This window comes from Fusarium mangiferae, assembly GCF_900044065.1.
Source record: "Fusarium mangiferae strain MRC7560 genome assembly, contig: FMAN_scaffold004, whole genome shotgun sequence".
Classification (NCBI taxonomy): domain Eukaryota; kingdom Fungi; phylum Ascomycota; class Sordariomycetes; order Hypocreales; family Nectriaceae; genus Fusarium; species Fusarium mangiferae.
This window is the reverse complement of record NW_024573924.1, coordinates 956,417-983,003: the sequence shown is the minus strand read 5'-3', so window position 1 is coordinate 983,003 and position 26,587 is coordinate 956,417. Positions and strand designations below refer to the sequence as shown.

Sequence of the window (26,587 nt, the reverse complement as noted above, 5' to 3'; positions counted from 1 at the left end):
TGGGCTGCCTCTCAACTCAGACCTCAGGTGGACGATAACTTCTCAGTTTGTTATTTTCGTCCATCTTTTTACTTTTTCCCCCTCCTGTCTCAGTATCATGATCTTACCTCAATTGCTTTGGCCCTCAATACTCCGTAGGTCTCACAGCATTGAATGGCTACTATAAGCACACATGCCGTGTTTCCTGTCCCCTTGTATGGACCTCGTTCTTTTCGTCTATCGGTTTCAAAGACAGCTTTGTTCCTAACATTTGGCCTTCAGCTAGCTCTCTTTCAATGAATAGCATTTATCTTGAACGTGTGAGAGTCATGATTCATTTGCCATAACAAGACGCCATCCATACCGCACATGAGCAAAGCAAATAGTGTGTCATGATTCCTTTCATCCTCCTTTTTTGTTTTCTCATTTGCTTGTCTATATACACTTGAAGTACGGAGAATGTATGGCAGCCACCATAATATCGCCTAGTTTCTCTTCTTTCATGTCATCATTTTCGATGTCCCTCTGACGGGTAATAGAAGCGGCCTTCCTATCATCCTATAATTCCGGCACCGTGTCCCTGGTAACCCCGTTACTTCCCCAGCGCCAAGCCGTCGAAACCGTGATGATTTGTGAAGATGATTGTGGTGAATGTCCGTTACATATCCCCTGTGTTTTGCTCATGGAGTGACCCTTTTTGGCCTCACATAATCGCAACTGTGCGCGGATCGAAAACAGTCATCATTCATTTAAGCCTCATTGAAGATGAGCTTCGTAATCTTGCCGATAGCAATGGTTTGTCCCTGTGCGTATATCATGTTAGCTATCTGATATCCGAATATTGAGGCACTCCCTATGACTCTTGCCGCCACGCCTTAACGGCAGTGGTCTCTTGGCCATCTGGGGACGAGGCACCCAAAGTATGGGGGTTAGTAGAATGGGGAATGGGCGTGTTGGGGCTGGGGTGGAATAAAGCCTACCTGGTCTCGCAAGGTGAAGCGACCCATCTGGGGATAGTCCTCGAACTTCTCCACGCACACAGCGCCTGCTCCGCCAATCACCTGCATACGGGCGATAATACTGTCACCCCTCTTGGCGTGTGTAGGGGGGTTCTTGCTCTTGCGGTTTGTTCCCTTTTGAAGCTTGTGTAGAAGGGCTGCGAATGTTACCTCCTCAATGGCGGAGTGGACGTGCAGCACGCAGTTGAAACCGGCAGTCAGAATACTCTTGAGCTCCAGGATACGGATCTGGGCTTCAAATTCAGCGACAGTGTGCACCAGTCTCTTTGGCGAGCAGAGCACAAATCCGGGCAAGATATCGTCCTCCTCAATACCCTTGAGCCTTATTCGCACTTGGTCACCACACTGAGCTAGCTGAACCTCATCCTCCTGCTCGCCGTAGACGGCAGCAGCTTCTACGTTGGTCTTGTTGGGCATCATGATCATGTTCATACCCTTCTTGACAACACCAGCCTCAATCTTGCCTTCCACCATCGTACCTAGATCACGGTACTTGCCATTGATGGGCAACATGAAAGGGGCGTTGACCTTGCGTTCGAGAGCCTTCATGCTGTCAAGATACTCGAGCAGCGCGGGACCATCCCACCAGGGAGCGACATCCTTGGGGATGCGGGTCTTGATACCCATCATTTGCTGAGCGGCAATGGGTAGGAAGTAAACATCAGTCTTGAGGTTATAGCCAGTGCCCTTGAGGAATTGAGCGAGCTTGGTAGTACACTCTTGGTATCGCTCGTGAGACCACTCCACGGTGGGATCATCCATCTTGTTAACGGCAACGATGAGTTTGTTGACACCCTGTGTCTTGGCCAGCATGGCGTGCTCACGGGTTTGTCCACCTCTCTCGAAACCTGTCTCGTACTCGCCCTTTCGGGCGGAAATAACGAGAATTCCAACATCGGCCTGAGAGGCACCTCCAATCATGTTGGGGACATACATCTTGTGGCCGGGGGCATCCAGGATACTGTAACGACGCTTCTCGGTCTCGAAGAAACCACGGCCAACCTCGATGGTCTTTCCTTGCGTTCGCTCCTCCTTGTTCAGATCCATGACCCATGACAGGTACCAAGACTCGCGGCCCAAGTCCTTGGCCTCCCTCTTGTACTTGTCCATGGTTCGCTCGTCCACCATACCGGTAGCATACAAGATTGAACCACCAAGAGTTGACTTTCCGGCATCAACGTGTCCCATGAAGATGATGTTGACGTGCTCCTTGCCGTAAATTTCCTTGAGAGTCTCCTGGTCGACATCGGCGGCCTGCTCCTTTTCGACGGCATCGACTTCTCGGGCGGCGGCCTTCTTCTCACCAGCGGTGGGACTGTTGCGACCAGAGCCAGGGCTTGGTGAGGTCTTACCGGAGGTCTTAGCGGTGGTAGCCTTACCGGCCTTCTCGCCTGTCTTCTCGATGGCCTTAACGGCTGCGGCCTTCTGACCGGCCTCGGGCTCATCGGTAGGCTCAGCCTTGGGGGGTTCTTCTTGCTTGACGGGAGTAGCGGCGCCGGTTCCTGAGATGGAGAGGACCTTCGTCTTGGGCTTGGGACCCGAAGCATCGCCGCTGATGCTGATCACCTTGGGCTTAGGGGCGGTAGCGGCAGCAGGCTGACTGGGGGCAGCAGCGGGAGCATCGGCGGCAGGTCGTTGAGCAATTGTGGGAGCAGCGGGCTGCTGAGGTTGTTGCTGTTGCTGTTGTTGGCCATACTGGGGATAGCCACCACCTGCTGCTTGTGTTAGTATGTCATAGTCACGGATCTCGGCGGATTGTGAATTTTTTTTTTGGGCGCAAGTGTCATACCATAGCCTTGGTTGTTGTAACCACCGTAACCCTGGTTGTACTGGTTGTAGCCCTGCTGAGCACCGTATTGGGGGTAGTAGCCTTGCTGATAGTATTGCTGCTGCTGCTGCTGCTGGTATTGAGGTGCATATCCTCCATATGCTTGGCCGGGCTGGAATGAAGCAGCACCAGGCTGGAAAGAGGCGATGCCAGGTCGGAAGCCTCCTTGCGCGGGGGCGGGGTTGTTCATGTTGAGCTGCTGCTGAGTCTGCTGAGCGAGGTTCTCATCCTGAGCAGCGGGATCGTCCTCCCAAGAATTAGGTGTCGCCATTTTGATGTATTTGACGGCGGTGGAATGTGTCGCGTAGTGGGGGTGGGAGGAGGAGGGAGAGTAGGTAGGTAGGTAGGTAGGTAGGTAGAGGAGAGTAGAGAGGGTTTTGCGATCACTTGTTAAGGCCTGGATGGGGTTGCGGATTTAAAAAGGCCCTAGGTATGCAAGCAACTTGTCTGTGGAAAATGGGGCTTGTGTATTTCTTTTCGATTTTCAAGCGATGAGATTATGTCAAATTCTTTGAGAAATGGGGAAGGGAGATAAATAAAATCTAACCCTTGGAGATGTCAAATTTGGTCAGTGAAAGATGAGTTTTAGGCACCAAAGACGCCCAACAACTTATATTGATTCTGTGAATATGCTTAGGTTCCTTGTGTTTTGCTTGGTGGGGTGAGGCGAGAAGAACCAGGCAACCTTGGTTTAGACTGCGAAAATTATTGCCCCGCTATGGACATCATGACGCTGGACCATGGAACTGTCCAAAATGACGAAAAGACCTGGGCAATTAAGCCTAAGCTTAGGGGACTCTTTACTGGGTTTATTTTAGGATTCCCTTCTAAAGTCTTATGTTTTCTTGCTCACCGATGGCCTGGAGACTCCTAAACCTTATGCCCTGTGGGTAAGGTAGTTCCGGAGACTGTTACTGTGCGCGCTCGTCAACTCACACTTACATCTATCAAAGAATGGACGGGACGGAACAGGCAGAATCAAGTGTTTATTGTCCCAAACAACTCAGAGAATTTTGTCAGTATCACAATGCGTTTGTATAAGTTTCAGCCTTATGACTCGTCTTCTGACTCATCCCATCATTTGAGCGAGATCAAGCCTAATGATGATGGGCTGGGTATCGACACCAGCCACAAGCAAGGACTGCACGTGCCATACATACATACCTTGTAGGTACCTTATGGCGGGGGGCATGGTCTTTAATCCTCACACTGTACACGTTGCCCCTCTATAAGGTACTCAGTGTAAGTGCCCGAAACCTACACCGTCTAGGTACCTATGCGTTGGCGGTCAATTAGGTTACGTGCAGTGAATAACGCTGCTAAGAAGCTACGGCCACCAATCCAATGCGACATGGAACTCTCAGAAGGGGACGTGCAATATTTTACTTGCCTATTCTCTCGACCTAAAATTCGCGAACTCTTCTCTTCTATCAGCATTTCTACCGGTGCTTCTCAGCATGACACAGTATTCGATAAAGGCGAGTCACGAACGTCCTGGCCATGGATGAGTTCCTCGCAACAGTCGGCGTTCAAGCCATGAGATATGCTATTCGCTCCGGCATCGCCCTAACATCGTCGTATGCCGTCGGTCAATGTTCAAAACTCCTCAAGTCAGTTGAAGACAAGGCTGTCCATGCTGAAATCAAATCGTTACGAAACTTGCTTGATAGCAAAATAAAGGTGCGTCGTGAGGCATAAAGTCATTCACTATTCTGGGGTGCCTGATGCTTGAGACCTAACCTATCACCATTGCAGATCATCTCTCCAGCCATAGACTTGATCGAGTTCAAGTAAGCACCCCATTCGCTCATCAACTGCCCAACTAGTTGGAGCTATTTCTCCTAGTCCGATTCTAACACATCCCAACTAGGTCAGGTCGTGGAAATGTATTTCTCGAATCAGCAACTCCCCTTGCGAAATCATTGCATAAGGACATTGTCTCGCTGGGCCGTCGCATAGAGTCAGCAACTACTATCTGTTCAAACTCAAGTAGTAACAATGCCCAGGCACGTTCACCATCTGCAAGCCACGACAGCCTACTAGCTATCATCGCCGCTATAAAGGGTCTGCTGGACCGGATCGATCGTGAGATCCCGCTACTACAGTTAGCCATTACTGCTTCTGGGGAGAGCCTTTCCACATCTCTACCCACTGGCATATCACCATCCAGACTGCTGCAGGCCAGCACACTACTCACCGTCGGCGACACACAGTTCGCACAAGATCCAAATAGACCAGTTCAGATTGGTCCAGTCTTCACTCTATCGCTCTACATGCTCTTTCTCGGACACGCATCCACGCTAAAGCCGCACACCACCTGTCAAGCTGCAGACAACACAGTCTCTACTAATGGTCACTGTTCGGAAACGCCGAGCATCAGGACTGCGTACGGTTTAGGGGATGGGGAGCGGAAGCCACTGTGGCAGGAAGTATTACACAAGGCAAGAGTTCGAATCTGCAGAACCCGCAGAGACTTCTACTTTGACAGTAAGCGAGGTTACTGTGCGAATCCGTTGAAAGACCAGGAGTTTCCCCTTCCAGTTCCTGAATCGACTGGTGGGGGAGAATATGCATACCACCTGGAGGTTATCGAAGACCTTGACGACGGTCGACTCCACGATGACGAGCATAATGTTCAGCCATACGACGACATTGCTCGAGCAGGCATTCGCGAATCCATTCCTGTGCATCAGTTGTCCAAGATATTTTACACAGATACAGGCAGCATTTTGAACATTGGTTCCGCTACTGACAGCGAGCAAAGACCAGTCTTGCTTTTGAAACGAGACACTCAAGCGCTGCCGGCCCACCAGGAAACCGATGATGCCGGTGTGTTTATTGAAGGACTCGAGGACGATGACAAGAGCGAGACAACAAGTTCGGCGAGTGATGAGGACGATCAAGCTGAGATCGACAGGCAACTTCTAGAGGGTCTCGGACGCCCAGTACTGGAAGACAGCAATGTCGTGCCTGTGAACGAGCATTTCTTCAAGCGGAAATTTCCGTCACATCTCGATCCGGAGTGGATGGCCCTCGAGGTGTACGAAGAAGAATATGACGAAGATGATGTTGGGGAAGACGATGATACCGACTCCCTAGGTTCGACGAGGCTCGAGCTGCCTAAGTGTATGACATCAAAGCCAGGTACGCCTCGTGACAGGAGATCTTTAGACTCGAATGTCGTCGATCAAATCAAGAGACTATCTTTGAACAGCCCTGATAGACTGAGCTCTCTGCAAGCAGTCACAGCAGCCGAGACAGAGAACTTTGTCGCTCGATCGCCATTTGGGGCGATCACAACATCTCTATCTCTGATGGAGATGCTGATACGACTGGCTAGTCTCCAGGAGTTTCAGCAGACATCGCATCTGTCTATTCCTGACCACATACTCACTTTCTTCCTGGAGGAGACATCAACCACAGGGCTGATTGGCGAAACGCAGTGGAGGGCTCGGAGCGAAGCAAAGCGTCGTATGGGATTTGATCCTTATACCGACGCACCAACGAAGTAGTTAATAACTTCTACAGGAATGTGACAAACTGCATGCAATTTGACACTGACATGGAACAACCGCTACTAGTGCAAAGCTGTGTGTTATTGCACCGTAATATCAATCATTCACTTACGGTGAGAACATTGAGATAACTAAATGTAATATGAATAGGGTTCATCCACACTCTGGGCAATTATAATCATTTTTGTATATGTGATATGTATGATATGCTGACGTAAGTCAATTTCTGGCCATGATGGTGTATGGGAACTACATGTCCGCGTGAATTAAGTCGCACGGGTGGCGTTTGAAGGTTGACGACGAAACATGATGATACAAGGAGAAACATTGGGTGTTTCTGCGATACGATTATACTACCTCCTCGAAGAATCATTCAATTCACACATATATATTTCAGCCAGTTGAGCTACTTTTAACTCTCATTGAATATCTGTTGCGAGTATTTTTATTTTTGCGAATAACTTACCCTATGGTGACGACATCGTTTGCCAGATATACCTAGGTAGTAGGTAACACTCGCGGCCACCAAGTCTCACATCTTATCGAACCAAGACACACAACTCCTACATCAACTGCTACCCAACAACAAGTGAACCGGCCAATTGGATAGAGAGCGGAGCTTTTCATCATAGAAAATGGCTCCTCTTGTTCCTCGGTTCCATCTCTTTGAGATTGACGATCAAACTTGGTACGTACTTGGACACCAAGTCAAGCTCCACCAGCTCTAGAGCTTCGTCAACCCCAATATCCATCCATCCAAGCTCTACTCTTGGGCTTCAACTGCCCAAGCTCGCAACAAGCAGATCCAGGATACTAGACCGACTTGCAGCTGCTATAGTAGCGTCAGTAGTACTAATAAGGCATCAGGTTTCCTGCCTTTCTTCGTGCTCGCGTCCAAGATGGCCTCACACGCGCCTGGCTCTCCAACACGCCTCTCCAGTCCCAATCTCCCGCGAGTCTCAGCGCCCAAGTCCTGATCAAGCAGCTCAACACGTCTCTACCCGATTATGCTTACATCGATTTCTGTGCCGGCGGCGGCGGACCCACGCCCTCGATAGCTCGCACCGTCAACGCACACCTTCAGTCTCAAGGATCGGATCCTGTTCGCTTTATCCTTACGGACTTGCACCCAAATGTCGAAGCCTGGGAACAGGTTGCCCAGAAGAACCCGATGTTGACCTATGAACGCAACTCTGTCGATGCGTCGTCTGCTCCGGAGTATCTTGTCAAGAGAGAAGATGGAACGAAGCCTTTCAGACTGTTCAACCTGGCATTTCATCACTTTGACGACGACTTGGCCAAGGACATCCTGCGAGATACTGTCGAGACGAGCGAGGGACTTGCCATCTTCGAACTACAAGATCGCTCCTTTGCGAGCGTGTTGGCGGTCACGTTCCTAGGCATTGGCGCATTCTTCAGTGCTCCATTCTTCGCGCTCAAGTGGCGATCACCTGCGACATTCATCTTCTCGTGCCTGATCCCTATTCTCCCGTTCGTTCTCATGTTTGATGGATATATCTCAGCGCTGCGGACAAGAACGCCCGAAGAAGTTGAGACTTTGTTGCGGTCTTGTGGTGCAGACACGAGCAAATGGGAGGTCAAGAGCGGTAGTGAGATGCACCTCTGGCCGTGCGGGTATCTCAATTGGGTCATCTGTAGACCTGTTCGTAAAGGCTGATATAATGTACAAGAAGTTTGCGACACCGCTATATATGTGGTTGCATCATCGAAACCACCAGTTGGCTGAGCAGTTCACTTCTCCATCCCATCCCACGCTCTTGACAGAATGCCAATAGCCCGAAGGGATGAACACAGAGTCGCCAGGCTCCAGCACAACCTCAAAAAGCCCTGCTGGTGCTTCATTGTCGCCCCAAACAGCATCATGCAGCTTTTCCCGTTCCTCGCCCTGCATCATGTCCTCCGTTCGTAACCGACCATTATCTGTCTTTTCCATTTTAGCCTGTATTTCACCGAATAGTGCCTGTCCCGCCTTTGGTAGCATGAGCCTGAGAACCTTGTCCCCGGAAAGCTGGCAGAAGAAGTTGGGGTTTGGATCTCGGTGTAGAGGTGTGTACGTCGGCACTAGGCCGAGCCATATGCTAGTGGCATATATGTCTCCCCTTCCAACGGATTTGAGGATTTTTGGCGTGGGAAGGTCATCCTGGAGCTCCCTGGGGAGATCCTCTATGGGGCACTGAGCAATATATAGTGATATTCTCGGGAGCCCCATACTCAGCAAGACTTTGTTGAAGTGGTATATCTTATTGAAAAGACGGAGAGGTGCAGTGAATCGATAGAAGTCCCTGTTGGCTATGTTGTTGACGGTTTCGTCGAGGACACCGTCAACCACAGCCTCCTGGTTGAAACAGTTGTCCCAATTCCTCACAATGGGATCATCATGGATATCTCGGTCAAGAGAATCCCGAAACATGACGAGGCTGTCCTTCTGCTTCCGAGACGGAGCGTAAATCTCATAAGTGACCATGGGATTGCGAAAGCGCCGGAAGTGCCGTGATAAAGGCTGCCGTGGAGTTTTTGTGTTGGCTGTGTGGTGTGGTTCTTCCTCGTCCATGAACCAGTTCTCCAGCGCAGGTAGATTGGCAGCCGGTGAGCCCTGGTCTTTGGCGAAGACGACAGGCTTCTCGAGTTCAAATGATCGCGTGCGAAATGCTTCAGTGGTGGTATATTCCTCGGCTACTGCTACCAGTCTCGGTATCCCCTTTCTCGGTATCCCCTTTCTTGGTGATAATGTCTGACTGAAATATCGGCATAATGGAACCGTCTTTGATATATGCCGACTCCATGGTGAGAAGGTAGATAGAACTTTGCTCATGATTTCTCTATTTTCGATGGGAAGATGTTCTTGTACAATGATTTAGTAATGAGAAGGGCTTGTCATAGTATGTATTTTTTGTAGTTCCATTTGAGAATAGATCGACGTTATGCCCTGCATTCATCTAATGCATTGGTTGTGTTGGGTCACACTTTTACCACCATCTATCGAGGAATCTTGAATATGAAAGGCGAGATCTATGCATCGGAAGCGGCAAAACCCTGTCCCGAAGCAGGTACCGTTAGATAGAAGTGGAAACCAAATGGAACCTTTACTGTAATCTGTGCATTAATAGTTAGATCCTTCTATTTCTGTTGCACCAAAACTCTTCGTCCTGGCGCAATCGACGAGAGAGGAAATGGCTGTTCAGTCATACAGTCCAAGTCTCATCGCAACGCTATCCATTTACTGTATATCATCGGAAATGCACTGATTTTTGATGCATTAACCACTGCTGTTGTTTTGTTTGTGGAATCACATACCTCACCTACTAGGTACGGATCCCATAGTAGCGGGCACATCCCCACCAACGTCGATCGACTTTAGCGTCGAGCGCGCATGCCCTCCACTGTAGGTTAGGTAGGTTAGGTCGGGTCTAGGTAGGCTAGGTGTAGTGGGTGCTTTGTGTCCGTGGCTCGCGATATCTGCGCCCCTCAAAATACTCACCAACATCCATCACCCCGCCTCGAGGTAGCTTTACAGCTATCATATCGATACCGCGCCCTCCAGCACAGCGCTTCAACGCCCTCACAACATCTGTAATTTTTCTCGCCTCTCCATTGCGATTCGTTTTATACAACGCCGCTACCGAGCGCAATCCCTTGGCCCAGCCTTGTCAACTGGTACCCGTTGCCCCTCGACAACAAAATAAACGACCACGAGAGCGACACCATGTCGACCTCTTCGGGCGTCCCCGAGTCCTGGATATCCAGTTTCTGCTCTCTTCTCGGCCATGAATACTTCGCCGAAGTCTCGGAGGAGTTTATCGAGGATGACTTCAACCTGACTGGTCTGCAGTCCCAGGTTGCCATGTACAAGGAAGCATTGGAGGTATGTTGATCTTGTCTCGCGGGCGCGTCGACGTTTGCAGTTTTATCTCTCTCAAAGGACCCAGAATTGCTAACGTTGTACCCCTGTCTCACAGATGATCCTGGATGTGGAACCAGAGGACGACGAGGAAGAGGAAGAAGAGGAGGAGGAAGAGGACGAGAACGAGTCAGACCCAGAACGCTTGACTAGAGCAGCCAGCGAGCGGAGGCATCACCGCATGGCCAGCGACTTGTCCGTCATCGAATCCTCTGCCGAGATGTTGTACGGCCTCATCCACCAACGCTTTATCTGCTCCAGGGCCGGCATCCAGCAGATGAGTGAAAAGTACGAGCTAGGCCATTTTGGCTGCTGTCCCAGGACAAACTGTGACCAAGCTCGCACTCTGCCTGTCGGCCTCTCCGATATCCCTGGCGAGGACACGGTCAAGCTCTTCTGCCCATCATGTTTAGACGTTTACGTCCCGCCCAACAGCCGTTTCCAAACTGTCGACGGCGCCTTCTTTGGTCGTACTTTCGGCTCCCTCTTTCTCCTTACTTTCCCAGAATATGACCTTACTAAGCGCGGCATCGAAGTGTTGTCATCCACGAGCTCTCGTGTTAACGAAGGCGATGGTCTCATCAATGGCATGTACGCAAAGAATATTGGCCCTGGTCTAGGCCGTGAGCGTATATACGAGCCTCGCATTTATGGTTTCCGCGTTTCTGAGAGAGCCCGCTCTGGCCCCAGGATGCAGTGGCTCCGTGAACGCCCCACAGATATCAACGAGCTCGACGAAGCCCGTCTCTACGCAGAACAGAACCCTGACTCGGAGGATGACGACGAGAACAGCGGTCAAACTGGTGTGAATGGCAGAGTTATGGTTCGTCGACGCCCTCCTGGAAACGCTCGCCTTCGCCAGAGGCAGAACAACAATGGTAGCCCCATGGCTCTGTCCACTAATGGAGCTGAATCCGAGCTGTAGAGTGACGGGCGCATACGGCCGGTCTCATATATGTCCCTTCGCGACTCCATACCCGGTAGATGTTAGGACTGTCAGTGAAAGATTCCAATCTTTTCTTCAGCGGAAATTTTCGACATCAGACTACCTGGATATTTGGCAAAAATGCCTAATGACTGCATCATGGGAACAAGGCGTAGACGCACTGGAGACGCTTTAGGAAGGGTTAAGCATGATGGTGTCACGGGGTGGGAGGAAGGGTACCATTCGGATTTTGCTTTGCAGGATTAATGCATAGACGGCGTTGAACGTTTGATAGGTAGGCTATGGAAAATACACATCAAATGCACATTTATGACAACTCTCAGGATTCAATCAATACATGACTTGAAGAACTTAGTGATATTTGTGCTTAAGCTCAGTACAATGTTATTTGTTGACATCTCATGGGCTATATGGTGCTCACTCGCCCATTCAAACCATCCAAGTTATGATGTGTTTTCTTTGATAGGCATTAGGCATGAGTTCTATGGATAGACATATACATGCTGTTACTCCTGATGCCTTTCTCCGCCTCCTCCTCCTCCTCCAACCACTACCAAGCCGCCAGACCGGCGGCGTGGTGTTGTACTCCCTCCTCATGCGGCCATGACCCTCGCAGGACAGTCATGCTAGAAATGCCCTTCTCGCCATGAATTCGCTCGATGCTCTTGTGTGTGCAGAGCAGAAGCAGAGATCGACCAAGAAACAAGTGATAAAACAAAAGCCATTCCTATCACCAAACACCCCGTCCTTGAACCCATGTTATCGTATACATCATGGTCCTCGTCTCTCGTCCGTTCTATGCTAACAAAAGGGAAGAATGAAATAAAAATAAAACAAAAACAAAGTGGTGGACTGCCAGCGATTATAAGTGTCTTCCTCGTACAAGAACTTTTTTGCTTGCACGGAAAGGACAGCCTGCGACATCAAACAGCGTTGCGATGGTGAAGCGTACTTCAACGCCTGAAAGCCCCTAACGCCTTGTTGCCCATTCCCATTCCCATCATATCTATCGTGTACAGTGCGTGTATCCCGTGGGCTAAAACCATTGAAGCAAAAAAGAAAAGCGAGAATGAAGCTCAAAGGACAAAGAACAATAAAACGAAACTAGCAGCCACGGTCAAATGGCATCTGAAGGTGTGTATCGAAGATGTCAAAAGACTCGAGAGGAATTGCTGGTCTTTTCGAGGAGACCCCTTCGTATATGAAAGCAGAAGATGGGGAGAGCTCTACATCATCCTGGAGCTGTCGTCGGCTGATGACTTGTTTGCTGGTGCAAGTACTGGCGTCTCAAGTACTGGGTGCAGGTTCAATAGCATCGCCCTCAGCCTTGGTTTCCTCGGCCGCTACTGTGTTGCCTATGTCTTTATCTTTGGAATCAGGCTCGGCCTTGGGTGTCGTCTCGTCGCTAGTCACTGAACCACCAAGAACGGCCCTTGGAAGAAACCAACCTCCACGTTCCCATTGACCTGGTTCGTATAGGCAAGACTTGCGGACCTCCTCATCAGAAATACCGGCAAGCAAAGTGTTGAGACGTTTGAAATCGATCGGCTTGAGGATCCAGCCATCAAAGCCGGCATCGACGTAGGTCTGCTTCTCACGCTCAACGAGAGAAGCCGAAACCGCGAAAATCGGTATGCGATAATTTGAATTAGCCAACGACGAATGGCCTTGATGCTCCGCCGATGCCTCCATTGACCTGATCATTTTCGTACTTGTGAGTCCATCGACAATTGGCATCTGATTCATGTTAGTAACGTAAATTATATGGGAAGACATAGACGGAACGACTTACTTGCATATCCATCAAGACCACGTCAAACTCCTTTGATCGTTCGCGATACGCTGCAGCACAGTCTTCGCCATTGACAGTATGATGCACGCCATGGCCGACTCGCTCCAAACGCTTCCTCAAAATCTTCATATTGATTGGATCGTCCTCGGCCACAAGGACCTCCAGATGTTGTGCCTCAGTCATCTGAGTTCCTCCACTTGTGACACTCTCTGTTGCGGCCTTTGTCACGGGGCGATCGTTTCCCTTCATCTCAAAAAGGACACGGGAATGCTCGCCGGGCTGTGGTCTTTGAGGCACATCGCTGTACTCGTCCGGAATCTTGACAGCACGAATCGGAGTTTTTGAATCCACCACCCCTGCGCTCCCAGGCTCGCTATGTGGTTTGGTTGCTACATGGCTCTGGGGAGGACTCACAGATCGGCCACTGAGGCTGACAGCTCCGCGGGACGTGGGCCGCATGGAGCTTCCTCCTGAATTTATACTGCCAGGAAGAGGATACTCGCCGCCTTCCCTGTCGTTCAGAGATAAGGGTGTCGAGATCGCATCAATGAGCCGATCGGCATCACTTTGATGGCTGCCACGGCTACCATGGCTGCTCATACTTCTTTGGCTTGCTCGGCTTCCTTTCATTGATGCATCGCCTCCTTCGACAGCTGAAGTCATGGAGCTAACCCTGTCAACGAGTGTGATCTCTCCTTCTGGAGCAGCTGTCAAAGAAAGAGGAGCAGATGTTGCAGTGTTGGCGGACTCTGCACTGTTTGTCGACTTGTTTGTCGGACTACTCTTAGTGATGTTTTCGTTTCCTTGTGAGCTTGGGCACTCGTTGGAAAGGAGGAATGGAAGCTGAACCACGAATCTTGAGCCTTGGCCAACCTCAGACTTGAGACGAAGCTGTCCATCCATGTTTCGAACAATGCGGGCAACAACAGCAAGACCAAGTCCCAATGTTCGCATTTCGCGAGGCATCTCCTCCAGCTTCGTGCCCGACATAGGCGCTTCCTCTGAGCTGACCTGTTCAAGGTCACGGAACAAGGTATCCAATTGGCTGGCACTCATGCCAATCCCAGAGTCCTCGATTACAAAATCCACCACTGCCTGTCGATCTTTGACTTCTGACACAAAGACTTCCACCTTGACGTGGCCACTGTGCGTATGGGCCACCGCGTTCGCAGTGACATTCGATAGTGCTTGGCGGATTCGTCGTTCATCGCCATGTACAAATTGTGGAAGCCCAGGATGCTGAATAACGGTGTAATGGATCCCTTTTCGTTTAGCGTCGTTCAGGAATGGACCTGTCGCTTCTCTAATACAGCTGGCAAGATCAAAAACCTCATCTTTGACCAAGTTCTGTCCTTCCTCAGTCTTGGTCAAGTCTAACAAGTCGTTGATGACATAGATCAAAGACTTAGAGGCGGAATGAGATCTCGCCAGGTTATCTCGGGTTTCCTGATCGAGACTACCTTCCAGGGCTATTTCCAGGTAGTTGATAATGGCATTAAGAGGTGTCCGGACCTCATGGGCGGAATTAGCAAGCAACAACCGAGTTAACTTGCTGTTTTGAAGAGCCATTTCTTTCTGCCTCCAGACCTCAATGAATTTACCGTAGACGAGACAGAGCACGGCTGCGGTCTCGACCTGTTCCTCATTCCATTCTCGGCATTTGCCCACGACAGTTTCGTTCCACGTTTTGAAGCTCTTCCTTGGTTCCAAGTAGCCAGCAGTGCCCTCTCGAACAAACTTTTCGTAGGGGTTGCCGGCCCACTTGACTTCTTTAATCTGGCCCTTCCGGAAGAAGACGATGAAGTCGTTGCCACCAACGCTGAGGGGTACATAGAGTAGACCAGCTACAACTTGGAAACCGGGTGGATATCGCAGGTCGGGGAAATCTTCTCTGACGTCCTGTGATGCAACGACAGAGGTAAGTTGGCGCATTCGTAGGTATTCCAGCATCGCGAGGGCTTCCTGGCTTTGTTCCACAAGACCCATGATTTTGGTCTCACCTTTGATGGATAGCAGTCCAAAATCGGCATCGAACAGCTTCAAAAGATCCTCCGAAGACGCAATAATGTATCCAGAGGGATTTTTGTCTGTAGGTGCAGTGTTGATCAGCTTGCGAGCCTGCAGCCGCGAAGCATAAGATAGTCTCTCGATGTTTCTGGACGCGGTATCACCAACGAGGCGACACATCTTCCGAATTGGAAAAGACACACGCATGCCGTGATTACCATATGAGTGGCAAGAGATAAGGCCCCATAGCTCGTTAAAAGCATTAATTGATATCGACATGGACGATCTCACTGCCATGTTTTTGAGATATTTAATATGGATAGGGGACATGGCTCGCAAGTAAGAATGACTCATGTCCAGAGGAACGTCCAGGTCTTCCTTAGTCCTGCAAACTATTCTGGAGGTGTCTTGGTCCCGGTCGTAAAGCAACCTGACCTTGTTGAGTTTGTATAAATCGCGAGCTTGTCGCGGAATGTCTGATGCGGGGAAGTGGAGGCCTTTATACAAATCTCTTGTCATTGATGTGTCGACAAGTTCTGTTACGACCTTGCCATTGAAGGAAGAGTCGAACTGGTAGATCATGACACGGTGGAAGCCCGTCAATTCTTTGACTATGCCCACAAGGATTTTCAGGAACGCTTCCAAATTAGGAGCTGAGGAGAGCTGCTCTTGTACCTGGGACATGATATCAAAGACTTGCATGGCGCCTTGCTCACCCCGCCTCTTTCTCGCACTTCTCAATATTCTCAAGGGTTTGCTGAGGACCTCTGTGCTCTCTTCGATTTCTTCCAGGGTGGGATTTGACTGGAGGGTGTCGTGTGGGGTATCGGGCGTCAACTCATCAACAGGGCGTAGAGGATATTCAACGTCATCGTCCAGCTCGAATTCGCAGATGATTAAATCAGGATGTGCCGGGTTTATGTGAATAGCGCACCAAAGTTTTGTGCTTTTGCGCTTAGGGGACCGAATCGACAAACTAAAAACTTCAGGCCCGTTAACGGCTGGATCCGCATCTTCGTCACGAATGAAATCGATGTGGTCAAGAAGATTATCCTGCTGTTCCTCCGTCAAGATGTCCAAGAAGTTTTTGAGTTGAAATAGTTGCTTGGGGGTGTAGCCCAGCATTCGCTCGGAGTTTTCGCTAATGTACCGAGCGACGAAACAGCCATCATTCTCTTCACGGAGCGCAACGAGAGCGCCGAATGTTTGAATCGCACCAGGAGTATGGATCGGTTCATCTTCGCAGCGTTGAAGGACACCATCGCGACCTGTGATAACTGCATGGCCATCATCGGTCACAACGTGGGTGAAGCGAGAGGTGATAAGGGGGACGTCAGAACTTGATTGTCCCACAGAAGACACATCGGCCTCGTGTCCAGAGTGTGCAGCTGCAGGTGCGCTGTGACCCATTGGCCCGGATTCTTCTGTTTCTGTTTCATTGTCGGAAGTGGAGATATCGAGCTGAAGTGGGGTTGTACTGCTCCCATGACGGTTTGCGTCTAGTTGAATACTGGACATTGGACCGCTCATGGTGTTCTTCCTTCGCATAAGGGCATCGATGCGCTCACTATGGGCTCGTGAATGGTAATTAGCTGGGACAGTGTCTGACCGTCTCAGATCTGGCCCCGTGTCAGCTCGAGGAGCACCTGGGACATGGACAGGAATGTTTCGACTGTCGCGCTCAGGCAAAGCCGGGAAATAATCCTCACTGGCGATCTTACTAGAGTTGGGGTCGACGCTTATAACGGATCGTATAGGAAAGACTCGGTCTCCAGAAATATCTGAAGCAGCAGAGTGATATCCTAATTGCTTGTCTGATCCAACACTCCAAGGAGAAAACGGCGGATCCGAGTTTGCAACACTATTCTGCTCGCTAGGGGCAGCAGATGAGACAGCCCGAGTCGTGCGTGTCGGAGTTGCGTCGGAAGGACTTGTTCGCAAATTTGGCAAGTCTTGGCCCATAGGCCTGAATGTTGACGAAGATGCTGTCGAAGACTGTGGTGGAGGAGGGTAAGAAGTATAGGTTGGAGGAGACGTAGATGAGGGGTCGTGTTCCTGCTCCTGTTGTTCCTGCTCTGGCTGAGCTTGGTTGACGTCCTGGTCGTCCTTCTCGTGAGGCGCATCCATGGCGATGCTGTCTGATCGCTAACCTAACAGTTGCGAAGCGGATGCTGAAGGATGAAAGCCGAGAGGCAAAAGAGGGTGGGAAGAGAATGCTCGAGGGAGAGGTGAGGGCGGTCCTATAAAGTAGCGTCGCGCATTCCCGTTATAACCGATATCGTAAGAATGTTAGGGTGACAGCCTAGGATGATCTCGTGAGATCGAACGATTGGGGTAGCCCAGGTGAAGTGAAAAATCGTCCTTGGAGTTGTCGTGATCGTGGTTGATAGGTTGTTTGCCAGAAGGAGCAGCGCGGGAGCTACATGCACAATGATAGAGTAGGTACCAAGTAGGGTAGTGTTGATGGGAGGAGCAAGATCCAAGTGGAAGTGACGGGGCTCCCATCCAATTCGATGCCAAACAGGGGTTCAGACTTCGAACTGCCCTCGATAGAACAGACAGACCAGACAAGACGTATGAAACGAAACGGAGCTATCACGGTAGACGGGCAGATAGAAAATAGGCGCGGTAGATGGCAAAGGGCTGCGATGGCGTATCCCAATGCGGAAGGAGTGACGAAGGCTCTGACTGTTCAGGCGATTGATTTATCGATTGATACGTAATACTAGTCCAAATGACGAGGTAAGGAAAATCGAGAAGAAAGTGAGGCGAATTTCAAGGGCGAGGAGAATATTAATTTGCTAGCCCGAGGTGGCAGCTTCTGGCTGGGGGGGAGGTTTTGGCACAGGACAAAAGGTTGCTTGTAGGTTGTTGGTTGATTGTGTGGAGGTGGCGAGTTTCGATGCAGCACAGCACAGCACAGCACAGTACAGTGTGACCCCTCACTATTGGCACCTGCCGGAGAGGAGCCAGCCCGGGCAGTCAAGCAGTCCAGTGGCCACAGCGCTGAGGATCAAGTGAGAATGGGCGCCCCAGGGGCAGCACAGGGCATGAAGCAGTCTAGCAGTACCCTAGACGGTCAAGGCAAAGACAAGGACTTCCAATGGATCCCCACCAACCTACTAACCTATGGCTTGCTCATCTGCCTCACTAGCTCCGTCGATCTTGTCCATTTTCCCACTCTCGCTCAGCGAAACACTGCATTGCATTGCCAAGACTATTCAGAATCCCATCTTTATCCCTTGAAAATCCCATTATATCCGTCATCCCAGGCTCAGGCCCAGCCAGGTCCTGGTCCAGGTCTAGGCCTTCAGGTTCCCACTCGGGCCCACGATGCACTGCAGATGCACTTTTCACGATTGAGCTCATAGCAGATACCTTCTTCCATTGCCTTCCGTCTGAGGTTGTTGTCTATTGTAGACAAATCAGCTCTCGCCATTGATGAAAGGGTCTCGTGGTGAGCAATTTGGTGCTTTCGATGACCCCAAGACCTTTCGAGCCCGAAACAACCCTCCACCACCAAACCATAGATTCCTGCAGCCAGGGGAGGAAACGTACTATATACAGTGTCACTATGGAAAAACGAGCTTTTCACGGCATTCTCGCTCTTATAATTGTGCTCTCCCCTCTATGAAACCAGCAGCAACTTGGAGAAACATGTCCCGCCATCAAGCAAGGGTTCTGCCATCGCGACTACGGTACAGTAGCTCCAGTCTTCAAAGATTGCCCCCATGACCTTTTAACGGGGCCTTTTGGCTCAGTTTGGGCTTACTGATCATCGTTTTTGATCACTTCGCATCCACAGTCTTGCCTTGATCCTTCTGCAGGCTTCTCAGGCACAGCGAAGCGAGATCGGAAAGTTTCCAGAGAACCCTATTGATTCAACACAAAATACGGAGTACACAACTCTAACGATAAGTCTTGACTCTCATCAACCCGGTGGCCGTACACGTACCTATATGTAGCATCATAGCATCATAGGCTGGCCTTTCACGGGAGATAAACTAACATTGAAACCCGTGCGCTAATTTGAGAGCACACTACCATACTCCGTACTGCGGTAGTCATTGTTCTACAGTACGAGCTAAGAGTTGCCCGAGATGCGGCGAATCATTCACTTTGACGGGGATCGAGGACCTTAGAGCCGACCGTTGCCTGTTGCCGTCTTCAGTAACAGCTGGCATAAAACGCTCCTTTCCCCTGACAGCCGCCTCAAGTCAGATATGTATCGTCCGCCTTGTCAAATGCTGATGGCATTCCCAGATCGTGAAACAGGGATTACAGCCAGACCGCTTGACAATGCACCATGTCGTGAATCGGCGATCAGGAAGGCCTAGGCTTTTCCAGGACCAAGAGGGTTTACCTACCAGTCAGCCCGTAGGTGCTTTGCTAGCCTGAAGAATGGTCTCAGGGACCCCTCATCTGTTGTGTGCCAGGTCCTGGTTCAGGGCACGATAGTGTATGGCGTTTCCTGACCCTTACCCGTCTGCCACTCGCTCTGCTCATAGGTACTGCTGTAATCAGGTGAGAGAGGCAAAGTTTACGAGCCCCTCGCCGATCTTTTTTTACAAGGGTCTTGGACACATCGTGCGCACTAAATAACGGCATCTCAGTATCCTCAAACACCACTGGTGCAATGGCAGCCAAGTTCGGCATTTGTGCCACAAGCTACAACGAGACATGCAACATCTGTACATAAGAGTCGTTTATCCATGTTCGATAGGCTTCTCAGCCCTGACGTCTTAAACAGTGGGTGCGCCACATACGATCGTGACATCATTCAAACCGGTGCATCCTCTCCGGATTTGGGGACGTGCATGGGTGGTATGGCGAATCAGAACTCGTGGAGTGAATTGGGATCATGACAATCATCTCATTGAACGCAGATCTTGTCGTGCCAGCCACAGGTGGCGTTGCAACCCTTGATCCACTTGGTTTAATAATCAGGTCCCGCCAAGAATCCAGCATACTGTACAGTCCAACTTGGCTTTCAACTTCAACTTTCAAGGGGACTGGCTAAGGACTGGTTATTTTCTTGGAGGGGAAATGATTTGTCTGAGGAACCAAGTTCGACAGAATCAGCATTGCTCCTCGGAGCTACAAATATCTTATCTCCACTGGGCAAATATGTCGTTGGATCCCCTAAGTAACACAACCTCTATCACATTTCTATCTAGTACAATCGGTCGCGGTAGGCCGTCGAGAAATTTCTTTACCATGTGGGCCATTTATGACAATAGACCTTTGACATCTAAGTTGACACTGACATTCGGGGATTTCTCGTGTCCGCGTTACCGCCTGTCTACGAGGTCCCCTTTCTGATCATTTCACTCCACTAACTACCATCAGTTTAGGCTGCATGCACGTAGGAGCCCAGTGCCAAGATCAAACACCGTTCCGGAGGTGCTCCGAAGGGTAACACCTAATAGGAACGGGCATCCGTTCGATATGAGGGGCAGCAAGACCCGATTCTGAACCACGCGCGAACTTGAAAGGCTGGACGAGAGACTGGTTTGATATATATCCACAAAATAAAATCTCTGATTTTGCCTGGCTTTGCAAAGCTCAAATCATAGAGTGCCATCCGTGCTAGAAGGCCGAATTCTTAGGCTAGGTACAGCGGATTGCCTTTATCCTTATATCAGATCTCGAGAGGCTCTCGCCTGACCCCTGCTGGTGAGGGAATCATCCCAGGCCGTGTCATAGAGACGCCAAAATAAGCTCCCCAACGATAAGAGTGCGAGAGCATGCAGATGTTCTATTGGATGGAAAGCTCTCACAGTGAAAACCTAGGCAGAGGCTCCAAACCTCTCAAGCGTTGGAGAGAATATTGGTTGAACTCCCCCTATACACATGTATACTATGCTAGGCGAATAACAAACTCAAATACCGTTGTCAAGACCCTGAGTCTACAAAAGCTTAAACTGTTTAGTCGTCTGTGATACACCTTCAAATTAACGGCTTGACCCCGCATGAAATTTGGAGAACGCTCAACGACACACAATGCTGCTATTCAAGATCACCAAGATTTTACATTAGGTTTCGGGGTTCGTAAGTAGCCTGATATCTATAGAAGCTGCCAGTTGCCTCTTGATCGGACTTTTTACTTTACTAATGTGAACCACTTGGTCCGTTGCCTCAGTCTCCGTATACAAAGCTCTCGGCTACTGTGAGATCAAAATCGTATCAAGCTTTGGATTGCTATTCCATCATGTGTTGTGCGGTCTATGAATATCCCCGACCTTGTATTTCAAAGAGGACAAAACCATCAGCTGCAGCAGTTTTGTTATCAAGGCTTTTGGCCATTCTTTGACAGCCGTGCATGTTGCTTGTCGATACGATTCTCAACATACCCTGTAACCGTGTATCGACTTAGCGAGCTCTCTTAAGACTCTACCCTTGGGACATTGGAGATCCACCGCTTCTTACCCATAAGGCCAAATTAGACAGTCTGTATTATCGAATATATCTTTGAGAATTGCGTGTAAACATGTAAAATTAGCACTAAGTTGCCACCCAAGTCGTCTTTGCTAAGATTCCTATGTATTAGTTCTCATACAGCCAGAACCCTCTTCTTGGACGTGATGATTTGACATCTATTCCAGCTGATTCTTAAGTACGACAATGGAAACGGGAGATCAATAGACCGCCGGGAACTATCCTTGCTTCAGCCTATTCGGTAGCTATCACTATCCACAGTAGACACGAAGTTCTGACATTGAAGATAGCCATGCCAAGCAAGTATAACCATGTCTAGCTCAACATAGGAATATGGCTAGTAAACGAGCTGGCAATTATCATCCATGGATATCCCAGTCTCGAACAGAGCAAAACGGCCTAATGGTCAAGTGAGTGGGTTAGGTTATGCCACGAAATCGTCCAAGCTCCAGATCAGTTAAGATGGAGATTGTGAGATATGACAGCTTTGACGATCCAACAACGTTCGAGAACAAGCAAAAGCGCAGGCCGCTCGCATGGTTATTCCTAGCTATACATGTTGTGCATGGTTAGTTGCGTAGTGTCATATATGAAGATCATTGGTCGGCCGAGCTTTCTCTATCTCGATTGGTCGATCTACGGAACTTGAAACGAGTAGCTTCATCGAGCTTATCCTGGCTAATCGCCAATACTTATATCAGCTTCAGCTTCTTGAAAGCTACAGGAGAATGGGTTAGAGAGCAAGTTGGGAATACTTCTTTTTGGCTACAGAGGCCCCAGTTCCGAGCGCCGGCGGTCTAAAGTAGGACGGCAAAGCTGCTGGAAAGGTGGTTAAGGGATCACTTTAATTAAACTGTGCCGTAGCTGAGCTGTACTAAGGGGCATGGCTTCGAGAAAACAGAGCGGGAGAAGAAGCATCTTGTGTGTTTCGTGTTCATTTGCAACCATGAGTAACCGCCTCACTCTGGTGCCACCTCATCAGCGTGACATACGACATACGTACATATATACATAAAACTGGAGGATAGACAGAAGGGTTGCCGTCAAATATCCCGCCACCCTTATACATTTTCCATCATACACTCCTTTGGTACAAGCATCGCTTGGTTGAAGCCACTGGAGATGAGTAGCCACTATCGTCTGCGCCCACTGAGGGACCTTGTAGCGTTCAATGACAGGGAGGATCAAGAGGAATTGAATGTTAAAATTCTGGTCAGTGGACCGTCATTCGACTTGTAGGCCTTGTGTGCTCGATGGGATAGCTGCTGAACAGCAGAATACAAGAGTTACATGATATCACCCAGCCTTAACCTTAGCCAACCTGAGAACTTCCACAGGGGTGTCGCCGGTCATGGCGTAATTCAAGACCGACTAATCTGTGCTATCCTCTGATGAACCGCGCATATCTTATCATATCTTATTTGTTTTCTAAATATACACTTACGTAGTGAACCCATGTGACGTCCATGCAGTCTTTGATCGTCCATGCCAGAACTAGGACCTCGAATAAAGGCAACAAGCCAGCTACGACATGACTAAAGTCTCACAATAATATTGGGGATGTTTTTTTCTGATATACAAGCTCTGCATTCCCTCTAAATGTCTCTGCTATACCAATTTTGTGATTTTCCCCCCTTGACAAGTGATCTCCTTTTTCAAGGGATCTGGTTCACCATACAAGAATACACTATTAGAGACATAGCCAAGCATAATCAATGAAGAAGTTTATCTATTAGACAAATACCTCCACTCAATGCAGGGGATCCTGAAATGATCTGTACCCGGCCTTTCAAACAAGTATTCTTCAGAGACCTACAGTGCGCTGTAAGACACTCAGATGAGTTTAGTAATGGACAGGCAGAAGTGCAGGACCACTAAACAGATATATGAGACATGGAAAGATACCGAATTGCAATGTTGTGCCAGTGATTCGTCTCACTACTGTCGAGATAATCTGGTCAGGACCATGTTTAGTTAATTGTTGGACAGTAATGTACCTCCCTGCACCAAGAGTAACACCTCATGCCTTGGCAGCTATTAGAAGTGGATCGTCACTGTATTGATTGTTTCCTGTTCTTCGTCAGTTTTTGCCGTTCTTATTGCACAGGGACCGTATCCAGGAGAGACGCGAGTCCATTTCTTTGTCCATATCAGTTCTGTTGCATGTTCCTTTTTCGATGCACCGAATGCTAAGGCTTCGCAGTCAAACTTCGATTTTGATTTTTTTCTCATGAGGTATCTGGTCCCCTGAAGATACTATTCGGGTCATAATAGGCAACAAACAGCTTGGTAAGACGAGGTCCAGGGAAACGACACTCAGAGCTTGGAGCCAAACAAGTTTAGCTGTGATCGGTTTGCAGTGACTGAACATATGATCTTGTTCTATACTACTATTGAACTCAAATAAAACATATAATATGTCAAATTGCGATGAGCATTCCTGTGGATTGGTTGTGAATGGCAAACAGATCAGTGTTCTACAATCTTTGGTGACTCTGCGAGTGTTGATAAAAGACGGTTCATGAAATGAAGAGTGACTGATCCATCAAAGATATATCCAGATGAAAAATAAGATGGTTTATCACAGTCGTATACCATGATTTGGAGCAGGGAACCGCTGTTATTAAGGACGGAGAGTCAAGATGCAATACCAGAGAGAGAAAGAGAGAAAAAGCAGTATCGGGTGTTGGCTTGAAAGGCCTCGCATTTCATTGGGAGCCTGGTTTAACAATCTTATATGCTCTTCCATGTCGTAATCGCAATACTCAATGTTCATTTTTCGGCACTCAGGACTAAGCTGAGCACGTTGACACATGATTCAACATCAAGGACGTTACCAGCCTGTGTCCTTCCTACGGCATGAAACTTATCATATGAATTAAATTCAAGATGTGCACTCGTTCAGAAAAAAAAGGGAAGTGATTTCATCACCGACGTTGGTATCATGAGAAGAGAGCGATTTGTATGGAAACGAAATAGAACTTGTAATGGATAAATAACTAACAGTTAGCAATTCGGATACGTCTATCACAACCTCTATCTCAGTCTTAATAGAGTATGATGTAATATTGCAACTCGTCTCTGAACAAGATGGCAGCTCAAAGCTTCCCCTTGGTCTGCTCCCTCTTCCTCATGGCCTGCGCTGACCTCAAAAGCGCATACAAGCTCTGCAACCTAGGCATTTCAACACCTCTCTCCCTTGCAATCCTCACAGGGTTGCCCAATATCACCTCAAGCTCTAAAGGCTTGCCTGCCTCCCAGTCCAGAAGCATGCTCGGCCTTGCGCCCTTATTGCGGGCTGTGCTCTCAACGATCTTCTCAGGCTTGGCCATACTGTCCGGGAAAGGTCTGCCGAGGATCTTGGGCACAGCATCTCGAATCTCGTGCATCACGCCCAGTAGATGTCGCTGGAGCTCGTCATCTGCTACCATGTCGGCATTGCCACGACCACCTGAGAGCACAGCGGAGGGGTTCATGGCTGCGTTGATACAGAGCTTGTGCCACCGCACAGTCTGAAGACCGACTTCATCATGGGGATCCACGTCTTTGATACCACCCAGCTCTGTCCACCAACGACGCAGTGCTTCAGTCGACTCTGTGCCACGACGGCCAAGCTCCGAGTCCTTCGAGGCTAAACCATCTGTGTAAGGTCCGATGCTGATACGCGTCCAGCGGTTCTGACGAATAGTACCAGGAGAGGTTTGCTCTGCACTAACAACGGTAACAGCGCTGATGATGGGGTTACTAGGGAAGCGTTTGCGGAAGGGCTCCTCTACACCGACACCATTCTGGATAAGGACGATACATGACTTTGGGCCTACCAAGGGTTCGATGATGGAAGAGTCATCGCTGATATCTGGAAGAGCCTTGGTTGTCACGAAGATGTAGTGCCAGTCCCGCTTTGCGCCTGATGAAGTGCCAGCAGCAGCATCGACAGAAGGGAAAGCCGCATCAGGATTGAAGGTGTAATCACCAAAGCTTCGTGTCAGAAGCTTCACACCGTCTTTTTGAATAGCAGCATAGTTAGAGCGAGCCACGAGAGAGACGTGGATATTTTGGGATGGCTATCATGATGGTCAGTGAGTGTACCTATGCAGGATAGAATGAAGTTGGGTGCGTTACGTGATGAAGGCGTGAAGCGTAGAAGCAACCAACGGCGCCAGCACCGATGAAGATGATATCAACGCGGCTATGACAGATGTACATGTCAGCAATAGTTTAGACTTGACTTATGCGCAATTCAGTATTCGTATGATGGGTGCTTCTTGGGTACCTGTTGTTGTCTGCCATGCTGTCGAGGTATCGGGCCTTTCTATCCTATGCTCTCAGGGCACCCAATGGATGGCGTTTTAATTAAGCCGACAGAAGTCTCGATAGGCTTCAGACTTGATGAGTAACGAGTCTCTGTATTTGTCCGCCGATACAATAGAATACGAGACTTACACGAGGTTGAATTACAGTCATGAAGCTCTAACTCAAGCTCAAAGCAACCCAGCCCCGCCACTTCCGCCCCGAACACCGAGGTCCATTCCCCAAGGGGACCGAGAGGTTGGAGATGGAGCACACCATCGAAACCCAGCAAAAGCCAAGCCTTGGAACATCCTCTATACGATAGTTACTTGGGCTTCTACACATACGGAATACAGTGACAGTGACTGAGTGAGCAATCATTTGTCACTGAAATCAATTATCGACCATGCCCTCATCTTTCCCGTCGGCCGATCGACCGCCGTCATAATGGAACAGACCCAATTACATGTGTACATAATACTTGTCCTCTCAAAAGGATAGGGTTTTTTAAAATACTAAGTTTTTTTTATATACTTTTAGTATACTAATACTATATTAGTATTTTTATATTAATACTAAAAAAAATTAATATTAATATACTATTAATACCTTTTTTTTAGTATTTTTTTTATTTAATTTTTTTTATTTAATTTTTAATATATTAAATAAAAATTAGTTTTAGTAAGTTAATATTAATCTTTTTTTAGTATTAATAATATTAATATTAAAAAAAGATTAGTATTAATATATTAAGACTTATTTTATTTAGTTTTTAATATATTAAAAAGAAATTAATATTAATATATTAAGACTAACTAAAAATACTAAAAAGAATTAAATATATATATAGAGAT

General features: G+C 48.7%; 7 protein-coding genes across 7 annotated transcripts; 3 read left to right on the top strand and 4 right to left on the bottom strand.

Moving 5' to 3' along the window:
• Positions 1-728: 728 nt before the first annotated feature.
• FMAN_08903 (putative SUP35-eukaryotic peptide chain release factor GTP-binding subunit) lies at positions 729-3,097 on the bottom strand (the record flags this gene model as incomplete). Its single annotated transcript, XM_041829683.1, has 3 exons — positions 729-782; positions 960-2,713; positions 2,788-3,097. 3 exons carry the CDS (start codon positions 3,095-3,097, stop codon positions 729-731), a joined length of 2,118 nt encoding a protein of 705 aa, XP_041680422.1.
• A 1,265-nt stretch (positions 3,098-4,362) lies between these two features.
• Positions 4,363-6,338, top strand: FMAN_08902 (uncharacterized protein; the record flags this gene model as incomplete). The annotated part of the gene is made up of 3 exons (XM_041829682.1): positions 4,363-4,506; positions 4,582-4,616; positions 4,697-6,338. The coding sequence occupies 3 exons, from the start codon at positions 4,363-4,365 to the stop codon at positions 6,336-6,338; spliced, it is 1,821 nt and encodes a 606-aa protein (XP_041680421.1).
• A 638-nt stretch (positions 6,339-6,976) lies between these two features.
• On the top strand, positions 6,977-8,019 carry FMAN_08901 (uncharacterized protein; the record flags this gene model as incomplete). Its single annotated transcript, XM_041829681.1, has 2 exons — positions 6,977-7,029; positions 7,209-8,019. The coding sequence occupies 2 exons, from the start codon at positions 6,977-6,979 to the stop codon at positions 8,017-8,019; spliced, it is 864 nt and encodes a 287-aa protein (XP_041680420.1).
• A 45-nt stretch (positions 8,020-8,064) lies between these two features.
• FMAN_08900 (uncharacterized protein) lies at positions 8,065-9,174 on the bottom strand (the record flags this gene model as incomplete). Its single annotated transcript, XM_041829680.1, has 1 exon — positions 8,065-9,174. One exon carries the CDS (start codon positions 9,172-9,174, stop codon positions 8,065-8,067), a length of 1,110 nt encoding a protein of 369 aa, XP_041680419.1.
• Positions 9,175-10,065: 891 nt separating this feature from the next.
• FMAN_08899 (putative casein kinase II beta subunit CKB1) lies at positions 10,066-11,185 on the top strand (the record flags this gene model as incomplete). The annotated part of the gene is made up of 2 exons (XM_041829679.1): positions 10,066-10,224; positions 10,319-11,185. 2 exons carry the CDS (start codon positions 10,066-10,068, stop codon positions 11,183-11,185), a joined length of 1,026 nt encoding a protein of 341 aa, XP_041680418.1.
• Positions 11,186-12,493: 1,308 nt separating this feature from the next.
• FMAN_08898 (uncharacterized protein) lies at positions 12,494-17,132 on the bottom strand (the record flags this gene model as incomplete). Its single annotated transcript, XM_041829678.1, has 2 exons — positions 12,494-12,943; positions 12,999-17,132. 2 exons carry the CDS (start codon positions 17,130-17,132, stop codon positions 12,494-12,496), a joined length of 4,584 nt encoding a protein of 1,527 aa, XP_041680417.1.
• Positions 17,133-24,541: 7,409 nt separating this feature from the next.
• Positions 24,542-25,733, bottom strand: FMAN_08897 (uncharacterized protein; the record flags this gene model as incomplete). Its single annotated transcript, XM_041829677.1, has 3 exons — positions 24,542-25,507; positions 25,566-25,632; positions 25,717-25,733. 3 exons carry the CDS (start codon positions 25,731-25,733, stop codon positions 24,542-24,544), a joined length of 1,050 nt encoding a protein of 349 aa, XP_041680416.1.
• Between the last annotated feature and the right edge of the window lie 854 nt (positions 25,734-26,587).